Raw genomic sequence first — 12,909 nt, forward strand, 5'->3', positions numbered from 1 at the left:
ACACACACTCACAGCCAGAATCCCATGGTTCTAAGTACCCACGCCCACCAGCCATCTAAGAGAGAGTCAGACAGCCACTGCCTTTGAACGTGAACTGAAAGCCAAAGCAGACGCACAGCAGCGAACAGCACCAACCCAGCAAACTATCTCTCCCTCACTACTTCTTCATCAATCTCTCTCTCGCGCTCTCTCTCTCTTCTCTTTCTCCCTCTCTCTGTGCAGTTTGATCCACTCTGACAAGGGTGACAACAACAAGTAAGTGTGTGTGTGTGTGTGTGTGTGTGTGTGTGGCTGTTGTTTACACACGTGCATCAACACTACGGGCATGTGACAGCAGCAACTAGCAACTCTTGTGCCGCGGGATATTCATTCCTTATTCATTGACACATACTGTAAGTGCTGAGCGGGGCTGCTTGACAGAGTCGGGCTCGAAAAGTCCCCGGTCTAATTTGGACCTGTTTTTAGGGGACGAAGTGTACAGAGGAGAGACCGAACGCAGTCGGGCGACACTAAAAAGCTTGGGCCAAAACTCACATCACAATTACCAGCGATGAATAATTCACAAAGTCAGAAACATTGGTGGGGGGAGAATTGTGAAACACAATGTCAGCACTCCCACTGTCGCCGCCTCACTCCTTCTCTCTATCTCCCTCTTTATCTCCCTTTGTCTGTCTCTCGCAGTCCGCCTGAACATCCCCTTTTTGCCAAAATGCCTCTCTCCCTGTCCCTCCTTCTCTCTGTTTCTCTCCTCTACAGGCAGGCACATGAGTTAGATACACAGCCAGTCAATTAGTGATCTTTTCGGAGCAGACTAGCTAGTAAACATTCTGTCATGTTCGGAGCAGAGAACCCCCCTCCCATCAGCCGGTCTGCTGTTGTGAGCCGGGACGAGGAGAGAGACATTCTTCACCGATATAAGGCTCGGTTCACCATTTTGAAAGAGCTGGCACCAACTGGCACCTTAATCTACATTTCTGAAATATGGATATATAATCTCTCCTCTCTCTCCTGCTTACTTTTTCTACTTCTTCTTCCTGTTCTTCTGCTGGGGTATAAAACATTTACACACCATATGAATAAAGAAAACATCACTTGGGGAGATGACAAAAGCTTCACCCTTTTAAAGCGACTGATGTAGATTAAGGGCACTGACTTTATGAATTATTCTGCCTCCGTACATGCGGTCTATATTCTTACTTTATTTTAAGAATATCACGTGGGCTGTCGGTAAGCCTCACCGACAATGTCCCTGTGTTAAATTTCACTGTGCTTGGGACTGTTTTGTGATTATGATTATGATGTTTATTGTCTTAGAGTAATATGTTCTGTCGTGCCATCAAGGTTAAGGTATCTGTAAAATACACTGCTGCAATACACAGAAAGGTAGGGCTGCGTGGTAAAGGACATAATTGAAGGATGCACACTCATCCTGTTCAAAGATGAGTTGAAAAAGATGTGCTTTGGGTGTTGGCGTTTGGAGGGTCCAAGATGTAAAGTGTTGAAATCAAGAAACTGACAGGATTTTGGTAGTTTAGTAAAAATGGAAAATGATGGGGAAATGTGGTCCAATTCATGCATGATCAACGTTTTGCTTTGGTTTCTATTTCACATTCTTGTTAGCCGGTGATGGCACATACATTTTAAGCACGTTTTCAAAAATGTAGCAAAAGAAAATGCAAATGAATGTACATTTTCATCAACTGCATAAAACAAATGATTCTGCTTAGTGCATGACTGCAGGCTATAATCGAACTCTGGCGACAAAACAGTCCAGAAGATGAACTCGTTGCTCTCAGTAGTGCATGGCTTTATTACAAGTCCACACTCATACATTCACACTCACACATACAATGAAGTGGAATCTAGCAAAGGTCCCTGCGATGTCCTTGTGTCTTTGAATGAAGTGTTTCAGCGTTTATTACATTTTCTTTTTGTCAACATGCCAACATCCTCACCTTGGCTGAGTGTAAAAATGTCATTTTTATGAAAATCCCGCGTTTACATTCGTCCAAATTAGCATAAAAATATGCAGATAGAAACCCCACTAATGAGAAGATAAGGCCACTCACTCACTTTTAATTTGTGAAAATCTTTGCTTTTTGGTTCAGCGGCAGCAGAGCTCAGATCTGCGTCCCTGCAGTCGTGATGTTGTGATTACAAAGCGGTCATGATATCACCTCGTCTAAAACCTGTACTGTAAGTCATGATGTGTGGGCTGATGCAGCCATGTGTGGTTTCTGTGCAGAGGCCTGGAGTGGAATGTGTGTGGGAGGTGTGTGTGTGTGTGTGTGTGTGTGTGTGTGTGTGTGTGTGTGTGTGTGTGTGTACTGAATGTGTAAGTAAGCACTATGTGTGTAGCATATGTGCATGCAAACTTGTATGTTTGTGTGTATGTGCATGCATGTGAAACATACATTTATGGAGGTAAGAGCAGGCATGTAAGAGAGAGTGAGTGTGTGTGTGTGTGTGTGTGTGTGTGTGTGTGTCTAAGCGTGTGTCTAAGTATGTGTATGTGTATTAAAAAGAATTAGTAGAAGGTGATAGATGGAATACAGAATGAGCAGCATGTTTGTAAATCAATACAAACCCATGAGAAGCACCACTGAGGCTAAGATTTTTTTTTTTTTTCCTCAGTCACCTTCATTTAACCCAGCAGGTGAATTAAGACCATACTCCCATTTGCAATGACAGCCTGGCAAAAGGCAAAAGCTCTCTGGAGGAGGAGGGGAGTGCGGGAAAATAAATTATTTGAAGCTGAGCTATGCTTTGTGCAGAGTGCTACACCCTCGGAGACAAAGACCCCTGCAGTGTACGGATAATACTAAGATTAGCAAACAAAGATTGAGGAAGGCGAAGTATGAAAAAAAAAAAAAAAAAACAAACAAACAAAGTAAGGGGAGAAAATAGCCAAATAGAAAGAAAGGGAGTGATAATGAGAGAGGTAATAAGGGAAAGTTATGCTGTGTGTGTCAGAGAGAGAGAGAGAGAGAGAGAGAGAGAGAGAGAGAGAGAGGAAAAGCAAGAGATAAGAAAGGAGACCTCCAAGAACAACATGGAGCATGGAGAACATCCCCCACAATGCAACATTAACTTTATTATTGTGTGTGAAAAAGAATAATCCCCATCAGAGAAAGGGGGAGGGAGAGAGATGGGGGGAAGAGATCAGAGCTCCCAGGAGTTAGCCCGCTGCAGCTGCTGGGTCTTGACATACTTCAGTTCATTTGATAACAAATAGGAATCTGAATATAGACACACACTCACACACAGACTCCTCTTTTTTAAGAACCACTTTGAAAGTCGTTCCTTCTTGTTCTTTGTGTCGCGCTCAAAGTGTGTTTTGCATTCTGCGCGGCTGCTTTTGCAGGAGCCCTCGCTTTCTGTCTCCTACAATCACAGCGGCATTGTGCAGACAAGCCCCGTCCCTCTGGATCTGCAGTGACAGCAAACTGGAGCCGCACGGCAGCTAATCTTAAACCTAACGCGTGTGCATTTGTGTGTGTGTGTGTGTGTGTCCATATTTCATGTCTGTCTGTATCTGTGTCTGCATGCTGCATGTTGGCTCGCTTGCTGTTCTATCTTTGTGTCTGTGAGTATTTTTTTTTTCTGTTTGTGTTTGCCCACCAGGGCCACAAAAAGCATAAACACAATGACCATCAGATGTCTGTGTCTGTGCCCCTTCAGTGTACTTTTTATGGAAACTGTACAACTTTTATTTTGAGTGAACGCTGATATGTTTACACTGGCGAAAGAAATTACTTTATAGACAGATTGCAAAAAAAAAAAAAAAAAAAATGCTCTAAATTGTCTACCACCTCGCTTTCGTTAGGAGGCAATTTTTATTCTTAGCCTTCATGTCAGACCACTTCGGAGGTGTGATGTGAGCTTGCGTAGCATTCTATGGATCTGATTCAGGCTAGACAGAGCAATGAAGATCGAAAAATAGCCGGTTTACTAAAAGTGGTGCAAGCGCTGTCTTCACTGATGTTAGCTAGATTGCTAAAAACAGAGACAGTCACCAGCACCCAGTCATTTCAGCTTGTTGGAAGTTTGTGTAGAGCATGACTGTGCACCTCAATAAATGATTGTTGTGGTCATACAAAGATATCAAAAGTTGGGACCATTTGCCTCAACATGGTTCTGTGCTTGGTAGTACTGACCCCATTGAATACTGCAGTACCACGGTGGCACTGACCTCAGTACCCAGCACTGGTAGCCATCCTGAAAGGCTTTTGCTGCAGATAATAAACAGATGCACTTGTTTGTCACTGAAAAAACCTACACTGTAAATTTGCTGTATTCAGAGTTTGCAGTGGTGGATAACCGTCTAAATACCACAGACACTAACACTAACTTTGAGAGGTTACTATTTTCATACGGTGTTTAATTAGAAATGAACTTTGCTGCGCCTTGCAGCTACAAAGCAGAGCAACCTCACAAAGTCACGACTGCCTATGAACATATCATGTCATAAAATATTTTGAAAATTATTGGTCTTATCTTTTAAACAGGTCGAGATGCAATGCAGATACAAATATATGAACGTGGAACCCAAACCTAAAACCAGTGTACCGACGAAAACAACAGACAAAAACAGTACACATCACGGCAGCAACCAAGTGTAATTCCATCTCGTTTCAGGTACATTGTGTTAAAGCTTGACGTTATTCAGTTACAGTATCCTGTATCCTATTTCAACAGATTCCTACAATACTCAGATTCTGTTTTAAAACACTGTCTGCATTTCGGCAAACACACGACACATGCTTGGAAGTAATGAGATTTACAGCAGCAGTTTACAATGCTGGGGGGAGAAGTGGGTGGAAAATTAGTATACTTTAATATTATTATTATTGCCCTCACTAGAGATTACTCACTCATCATGGCTGAGTGCACAAGCTCTAGTGGAGCTGTTCAGTGGCCCACAGTGGATAACTGGTTGCCGTGGGCAGCTGCCACACGTGGATGTGTGTTAGTGTATGTACGTGAAACAGGGGAGCAATGAAAAAGAGCAGGCACACACAGTTAATTCCATTCTCTGGGTCAGAATGCAGTAAAATGATGTCTGTAAGATAAGTTTTGATCAGTTTTAACAAATCATACTGAGAAATCTTCTCAAGTGGGGGACCAACTCTTCGCGAATAGGGATCTGTGGCCAACCGTGAATCCATTTGGACCCGACTGATGCAGTGTGGAGCCTGCTCTTCTAGTAAATGTGCTGACGTGTTTCAGAGTGAGAATTATATCCTAAACCACAATTACCATCCACAAACTCAACTTGCACATTAGCAGGAAACCGAAGTCTGTCTGCAGCAATGCCATCTGTCTCTATCTGCTCCTCAATGGCCTGACAGTTTGTCTCTTAACCACTTTAATGGGCAGTTGCTTTCCTAAATGAAATAGTGAGACGTATTGACTTTTTAAGAACATCTGGAGACTGACAACGGAGTGTTCCAAAATGGTCCCGAGGATTCACCTAGACAGAAGTGGCTCTGTTGGGGAGGTAATGGCGCGGTCTGGTAGCTAAATAACGGCATGCAATCCCCGCAGTCCAAGTAGACACACACGCGCAGTCACAACAACACATATGCACACACACACATACAGTACACTGCTTGTTTGGAGAGGCCTGCCAGGTCTCTGAAGATGGTCCCTAATTGAGACTCAGCCTAGTGTTAATAATTGAAACTCCCTAGAGGCATGGCTGGCGATAAAAACACTCAGACTAAAATGAACCCTGAACTGGGTTGCACCAGCAACATGTAACCCCTTTTCTAAGTTAGTGCATAAAGTGCTTATTACAGACTAAGTTTCTAACTAAATTTGGGCACTTCAGCAATTTTTAGCAGTTCAGCACCACTAAAAGTTAGGGTACATTAACTAGTCTGGGAACCTCTTCTCTCCCAAAACTTTCTGAGACGTGGTGTGTGATGTCTCAATGAATAAAATGAATAGTGAAAGAAATGCCTTTTCCCACTACAAAAGGATAATGTGGAAGAGACAAGACAAGGAACGCAGTATTCTGACACTGAAATAGTGCAGTGGAAAGTAAGAACATTGTGAAAAATATAGTGCAGGTGACTTAAAGCACTTAAAGCAGATTACTTGTTTTTTCCCCTGCACCCCACGGGGCTCGGAAGGGTGTCTAGGGCTTCCCCAGAAAAAAGGGGACTATTTTAATTTTACTATTATTTCACTGACTTGAAGTTATGAGAGAGTATATACGAATGACAATTCGGCTAATAGGTTTCCCACTCTTCACTGATAATCTACCAATCTACACTATTGATGGTAAAGGGATAACTAAATCTTATCAGATGGGGATCCCTGAGACTGAGGCTACAGGCAAATACAGACTTCTGAACGCATGCCAACTGGTAGTGAAGAATCTAAGCTGTTTCATTTGTCTAAACCTAACCCTAACAATAAGCTGAGAACTTGCTTTACTTTCTTAAACTGAGCTGTTAACAGTTAGCTTACTGATTCATGCAATTTCAACATTATCCAATTTTTGGTAGTTTAATTAAATAACCGCTGAAGCAATCTTATTTTTCAATGATAAAGTTTGAAAAACATACCATTTTATACACATGCTACCAGGGTTGACATTAAATTAACTAATTAAATAATGTATTAAATGAAAACTGATTACGTATTTGGCAGTGAGCTTTATAGATCACTTCCTTTTTAAATTAATTAATTACTTTATTTATTTTGTTTAGCCTACACCTTGCATCATACTGAAGGCTCTGTAATGTCCCATAATGACGTTGTCTTCTCTTTGATATTGCACACAGATGCTGTTGAGATGAATTGAACCGCTGTTGCTAACTTCATTGCTGCCCCGTCCCCGCTCCCTTGAGCTTGTTCATATTTACGGTGGAAAAACCTGGTGAGCTGACAGGGACTTGCAGCTCAGCAGTGTGGGAGCTTATTAATGGAAAACAATTAGCAATATCAAATTCAGACGTGTCTGCTGTCGTAATGTGGTTGTCATGTCACCGTGATGCAAACTGCCGGCAAGCGTACACAGTCAAGCAGTCCTAATCATAGCTCTAAATATCATTATCATTATGTTTTGTACCATTAATGTGATTATCACCATCATTATTGTCCTCATTATCATCAAAAGCATCAAGGTAAATGTGAGGAAGCTGTGTGCATCCTGCCTATACACACACAGACACATGTACACACCCACATGCTCTCTCTCTCTCTCTCTCTCTCTCTCTCTCTCTCTCTCTCACTCACACACACACATGCACTGAAGGCTACAAGTGCACTCAGTACCAGAGTGAGCATGGCCACATCTGAGGGAGGAAATTATATATTCAATTTCCATAGAGATGAGATGAGAGTCAGACTGAGCTGCTCTTCCTGTCTGAAGCTAATGAATGCAGATTGCAAAGATGTTGATTCCATCTAAACAAACATCTCCAACACCTGCACATCTACTGGCACGTCTGCCCTCTCGAGGACTAAAATAGAAAACATAATTTAAATATTCATATTCCTCAATAGAGTGCATGAATAGGCAAACTGATAATCCCTCCCATCTATATCACCCTCTTTCTCTCTTTGGTTCCCGTGGGGATTTTGAGAGCATGGACAGATAGGAAAAAGCAAGTAATCTGCTTTAAGTCACCCTCTTAAATGATGCAATTTGTTATCTGCGGGGTTTGATAAATTAGCGTTCTCTATTGCAGTGAAGTTTGCCATTAGTTGTGGACTGGGAAGCCCTCTCTCCATGCTCGGAGACGATAGAGTGGAGGAGTGAGTCCAACCAGTGGAGGGACTAAGTGTTGCTGTAGCATATAGCTTGGGGCCATCTATGCACTACCTGTGTTCTTATTCCCTGTTATATATGGTGTTTGTGTGGGCGGCTGTCAAGTGGCCTATGTGTTTATCTGTATCGTGCTGGGAGCATAAATATGTGGATGAATCTATAGATGTTGTGCCCATTTAAACAGCTCAAAGTACTGTTCATGTTTCATTTTACCTTCAGAGACCAGTCTGACCAGAATAGCATCAACACCAACCATATCAAGTTGCTCCAGTTTCAAGGCTTAAATATTCACTCTTTAATGCATCTGCTCCCTTTATTCATCTCCTTTACAAGAATGAAGTGGCATTATTACTTATTATGCAATCAGTGTGGTATTTTAGCTGCCACTCTATCAGATTTCACCTTGTTAGTATATTTCAAGGAAATAGCAACTGCTTCTAAATTTTTGCTCACTCAGTGTGTACCAGTCCACTGTACAAAGTATTTTGGCAACATCAATGGCTGAAACAGAATAGCCCCAGCTCTGTCAGTTATTTTAACAACTAAAATTAATAACATTGGGCTGTAGCCATGTCCATGTTGACGGTATGTATCTGCAGCTCTGCCATAGCAGCACAAAATTCTGCCTAAAAAGCACTTAACGTGCAATTTGCAGATTGAGTTAGGCATCCACACAGCAGCATAGACATAACTGGCGCGTTTCATACTAAGTGGCTCAGGGTAAACTGTTGTGTCAGGTTTGACCTTTGTGTCAAGTCAGCTTGACCTTGCAGCACAGTGGTGGACCACTCATACTGGAAAATAAAATGGAAGTGGACAGCAAAGGAGAAGAGAACACAGGAGGTTTACGGCTCAAACAAAAGGCACTTTTCAGTCTAAATCTAGAACTGTGGTGGCAGAAGAGGAAACAGGGAACAGTGGGAAGACAAAGAGTGACACATAGGAAGACAGGGCCCATATTAAAGGCCCTGTGTCAGCAAGCATCTGCCCTGATGAAGTACCCTTGAGTGAGACACTGAAGCCCTATCAGCTACAAGGCTCTGTAAATGATACTGTTTGCTCTTCCGATGAAAAGGGGCAAAGAAAAAGAAAATTTCTCTGAAAGTATCACACTGGCCTCAATTCATAAACCTCAGCATTAAAGACATTGCATCACACAAAATCTCTGGCTCTGGTAATGGTAATCTAAGACCATTCATAAAGTTAACATGTCAGTAATTATCACACGGATACTGCATTATCACAGTGGAAAGTAATGGTGTTGAACAATTAAAAAAAAAAAAAAAGAAAAAAAAAAAAGAAAAAGGATTAGTGAACAAGTGCATTTTAAGAAATAAAGACACACCTAACCTACCTAATTGTGCGTTTCTCACAAGAAAATTGTGTGGGAATCTATAGTTGTCAGTAGTCATAATAGTCATTTATAGTCATCAATCAAGTCACCTACCTCCTCATCTGTTTGCCTTGATGTTCCATTGAAGCAGATCAAAGTGTGCTCTTTATATCAGTTGAGTCATTAAATGAGTGGGCAGTTATTATTGATTACTGAGTTGCATGTGGGACCAAAATTATTTGCAGATATTATAGAAAAAAACAATCCATTTTGTGGAGAGAAATTTAGGGGGAAGTGCACGGGTGGTGTTTTTGGCGCAGCGGTGTGGTTTTATGAATCACTTACTAGCACTTCCAAATGAGCAATGTGGGTGGTAGCACTGAATTATGCACAAATGGTAAAAGAGGCCAGTAGCCCACTTTGATGAATGAGGACAGGTGTTACCACACCACTATGTGCCCTTACTGCCACAGTAAGTCTGGCGGTGTGTTTCTAGAATCAAGTACATTATTTTTAAGAGGAAGAGTGGGCACTGGGAGTCTGACAGTTAGAGAAACAGGCTTATGACTTGAAGGTTGTCACTTCAAATCTCCCCGCTTGCTGGGAAAATGAATAGGTGGATGGGAAAGTGCCTTTATAAATGGCAAGAGTGCCCTTATAAATGGCAATTAAATGTGTATTACTGTGTGCAAATCGCTGGGTTTAGATTGAAGTGAGGACCCTTTAGACTCAGCTGTCAGAATGCATGGAATATTCATTTAATGATTGAGTCTATGTGGTTCTGTCGGAAACACTCACTAAGAAATTACATGCTCAGTCCAAGTTTTTGTCCTCATTTCAACCCTCAGCTATTTTGCTGCTCTTGCTGCTCTTGCTGTGGTTGGTCACTGTGGCTCAGTGACCAAACGCAGGACACATTGTGATTATGTTCAGATCTTGGGTGTCTGCATGAATGTAAAGCAGAATCCTACAAAATGAAATTATGCATGCTTAGCAAACACCTCTCTGGATTAATAAAGGACACATAAAAGAAAATGAAATAACGGCGGCACATTATGCAGTAATGAAAAGGAGATGCAGTGGGAGGGAGCTCTGAGACAGTATCTCATCCTTATCTCACCTGTGTATAATGCGTTTGGTGCGGAGGTAGCCCAGAGCCAGGGCCAGTTCACAGACGTACAGCTTGACGGTGCTCTCTGAGAAGTGGACGTTCTGCTGCAGGTGGTAGCGCAGGTCTCCGCCCAGGAGCAAGTCCACCACCATGAACATGTCCTCCTCATCCTGGAAGGAATACCTGCAGGGGAAGGTGGAGGTGGAGGAGAGGAGGGTAGGGGCGTAGAAGTGGGAGGTCAAATATCAATAAGGAGGACAGGGAGGAGCAGAGGATGGATAGAATAAGTGAAAGAGAAAAAGTGATGGAATGAGAATGGAGGTGAAAGGGATTAAAATTGGAGAAACAATATTGGATTGAGAGAAGAAAGGAAAGAGGTTAAGTCAAGATGGAAAGGGAAGAGGAGTGAGTAGATGTGAGGGTTCAGGAGCAATAATAAAAAAAAGGGAATAAGGAAAAGGAGAAAGGGAGGAAATGGAAAGTGGAGGAGTAAGAAAAAGAAGAGGGAGATGGAGGGGCAGGAAGAAAGGAGAGTTGAAAAAGTTATTTTCTGTAGATGCCACGAAGAACTACAAATGAGCTTGGATCTATACAATGTGCAGGTCACATACAGGGTTATGTGATGAAAGAGGTTTCTAAGGTTTAACCTGACGGATGTAGAGCACTGCCACTGCAGATTAAATACAAAGCCTCAAACCCATGCTGGACCCATGCAGTGTGACCTAAAAGAGAACGGCTCAAATTTGTGGCATATTTGAAGATATGCCTTATGAGATATATAAAAACTAATTACCCTTCCTTTGTAAATTAACATTATGAGTCATCAGAGATATTGTAAGGCTATAAGAAACAAAAGACTTAACAAGTACAAATACCCATCTGTATTTTCACCCCATAATGACAGCTGACACACGATTAGACAAAATGCAATTACAAATCCTGCCAAGGTCTCTGAGAGTGGAGGCTCCTCTGTGTGGCTCACACCTAACATGAGAAAAACCCTCTTCAAATTGTCTAATGATGCCAGATACAACTGCATATTGGTTAAGTCATGCCTGAGGCAACACTGAAAACAAGCCAAAAACAAGCTGGGAAAATCCTCAGTTATCTTGTACACAAGTGGTTGCGATAGTTAGTGGGTGCATGAGACAGGAAACAGGTGTAACATGGTGTCCCTATCTGAATCCTTACCTGACACCTCGACAAGACATCTGTGCTTGTGTCTGGATTTGGAAACAAACGGTAATTGGACATGGTCTGTACCAAAGATGCCAAAAATTAGAAAATCACAACTCTACAAAATATTACCGTATAATTGATTTCGTTTGGATTTGCACCATCGCCATTTTAACTCTGATCTTGAGGCTCCCTTTCCACACTGTAATAAGCATGAGATTTGCTACTATGTAAAAAATGACTTTACAAAACTTGTTTTCTTCTCCTGCTCACAAACTGTCTTTTTTCCTGCCTCTTCTCAGTCATTTTTATTGTTTTTATTATATATGAGTTGTAGTCCTACACAGCCTCCTGCTTTTTAGGCCTTTTTAGGTTTAGAAACAGAATCATGCTGCTTAGATTATGAAGCAGCAAATAGATGCAACAGTGCAGGTTCTGTGTACATTTCAGAATGCGCTGCATGAAGTTCCAAGGGCTGTAATGGCAGTTGTACAATGCCCCATGCCCCATCAGTTTTGTTGAGTCAAAAAATCTTGCTCAGCATAGCTTAATAAACGAGCTAGGTCTGGCATCTACACAAGCATCTTCACATCCCTGTATGGTCTCTTCAAATCGATTCCTGCCTCCATCTCTCTTCAGAACAAAAAATGGGGGTAAGCAAATGGTCCATCATTCTGGAGAGTGTCTTGTCATCTCAGGCCATAACATCTATTTAAATATGCTTTATGTCATTGTGTGGTCCAAACATTTGGCTGAGAAAACTGGGCTGTCTGTCTGGCTCGCTTCCACACCTTCTCTCTGCAAGTCTGGCAGACCAGGGGTACAATTTTTCTATTTTTATACCCAACAGGACAAGGTGTTACTGCTTTTTGTTGTAACACACTAATTAACTCTTTCCCCTGTCATTTTTTCCCCAGTCTGCGTACTGTATAGGCTACCATAGCAACTAAGAAATATGAATAAAGAGAATGAAACAACAGCCACCTACTGTGGTGGCAATTTAGATAGAATAACATGGCATGAAAAAAATCTGTTCTTATTATTTTTTTTCACTGCTTAATATTGTATTCTGTTTCAAGTTTGTATTTTGTGCATGTGTGCCTGCATGTTTATAAAAGCAGTGGAATGAAAATGACTCCAACCTCCGTGTCAGTTTTGTCTTTGTGGATGTGTGTGTGTGCATGGGTGTATGCCTCCGTGTTTATGTGTGCATTTGTGTGTGTGTGTGTGTGGCAGGTTCTGGGTGAATCTGTGTGGCCATCCATCAGTTCATCCATCAATCTAGCTCTGGCATGCACAGCAAGCCTGCATCAGCACGCAGCCCATTGCCCTGCCATTTGAGAAGCGACTGCACAAATCACCATTGATTTGACATGCTGAGCTTCCCACTGGGGCCATACGTTTTTTCCTCAATGTTGAGCTAATTAGTTTCTCTCCTACAGGAAATTCATTCGTGGAAAAAACGAACCCCAAAAAAACTGAATAAGTAAATAGATAATTAAATCA

At 41.8% G+C, this 12,909-nt stretch overlaps 1 protein-coding gene across 2 annotated transcripts in view; it reads right to left on the bottom strand.

Annotated features, from left to right (window-relative positions):
• Positions 1 to 12,909, bottom strand: part of stk32a (serine/threonine kinase 32A) — a 93,852-nt gene that overhangs the window by 51,719 nt on the left and 29,224 nt on the right. For both annotated transcript variants that reach the window (XM_030068103.1, XM_030068102.1), the window contains one exon: positions 10,237 to 10,410. In XM_030068103.1, coding sequence (XP_029923963.1) covers positions 10,237 to 10,410 — 174 coding nt within the window. The remainder of the gene's footprint in view (positions 1 to 10,236; positions 10,411 to 12,909) is intronic.

The sequence above is a fragment of the Myripristis murdjan genome, chromosome 14, assembly GCF_902150065.1.
Source record: "Myripristis murdjan chromosome 14, fMyrMur1.1, whole genome shotgun sequence".
In the NCBI taxonomy this organism is placed as follows: Eukaryota; Metazoa; Chordata; class Actinopteri; order Holocentriformes; family Holocentridae; genus Myripristis; species Myripristis murdjan.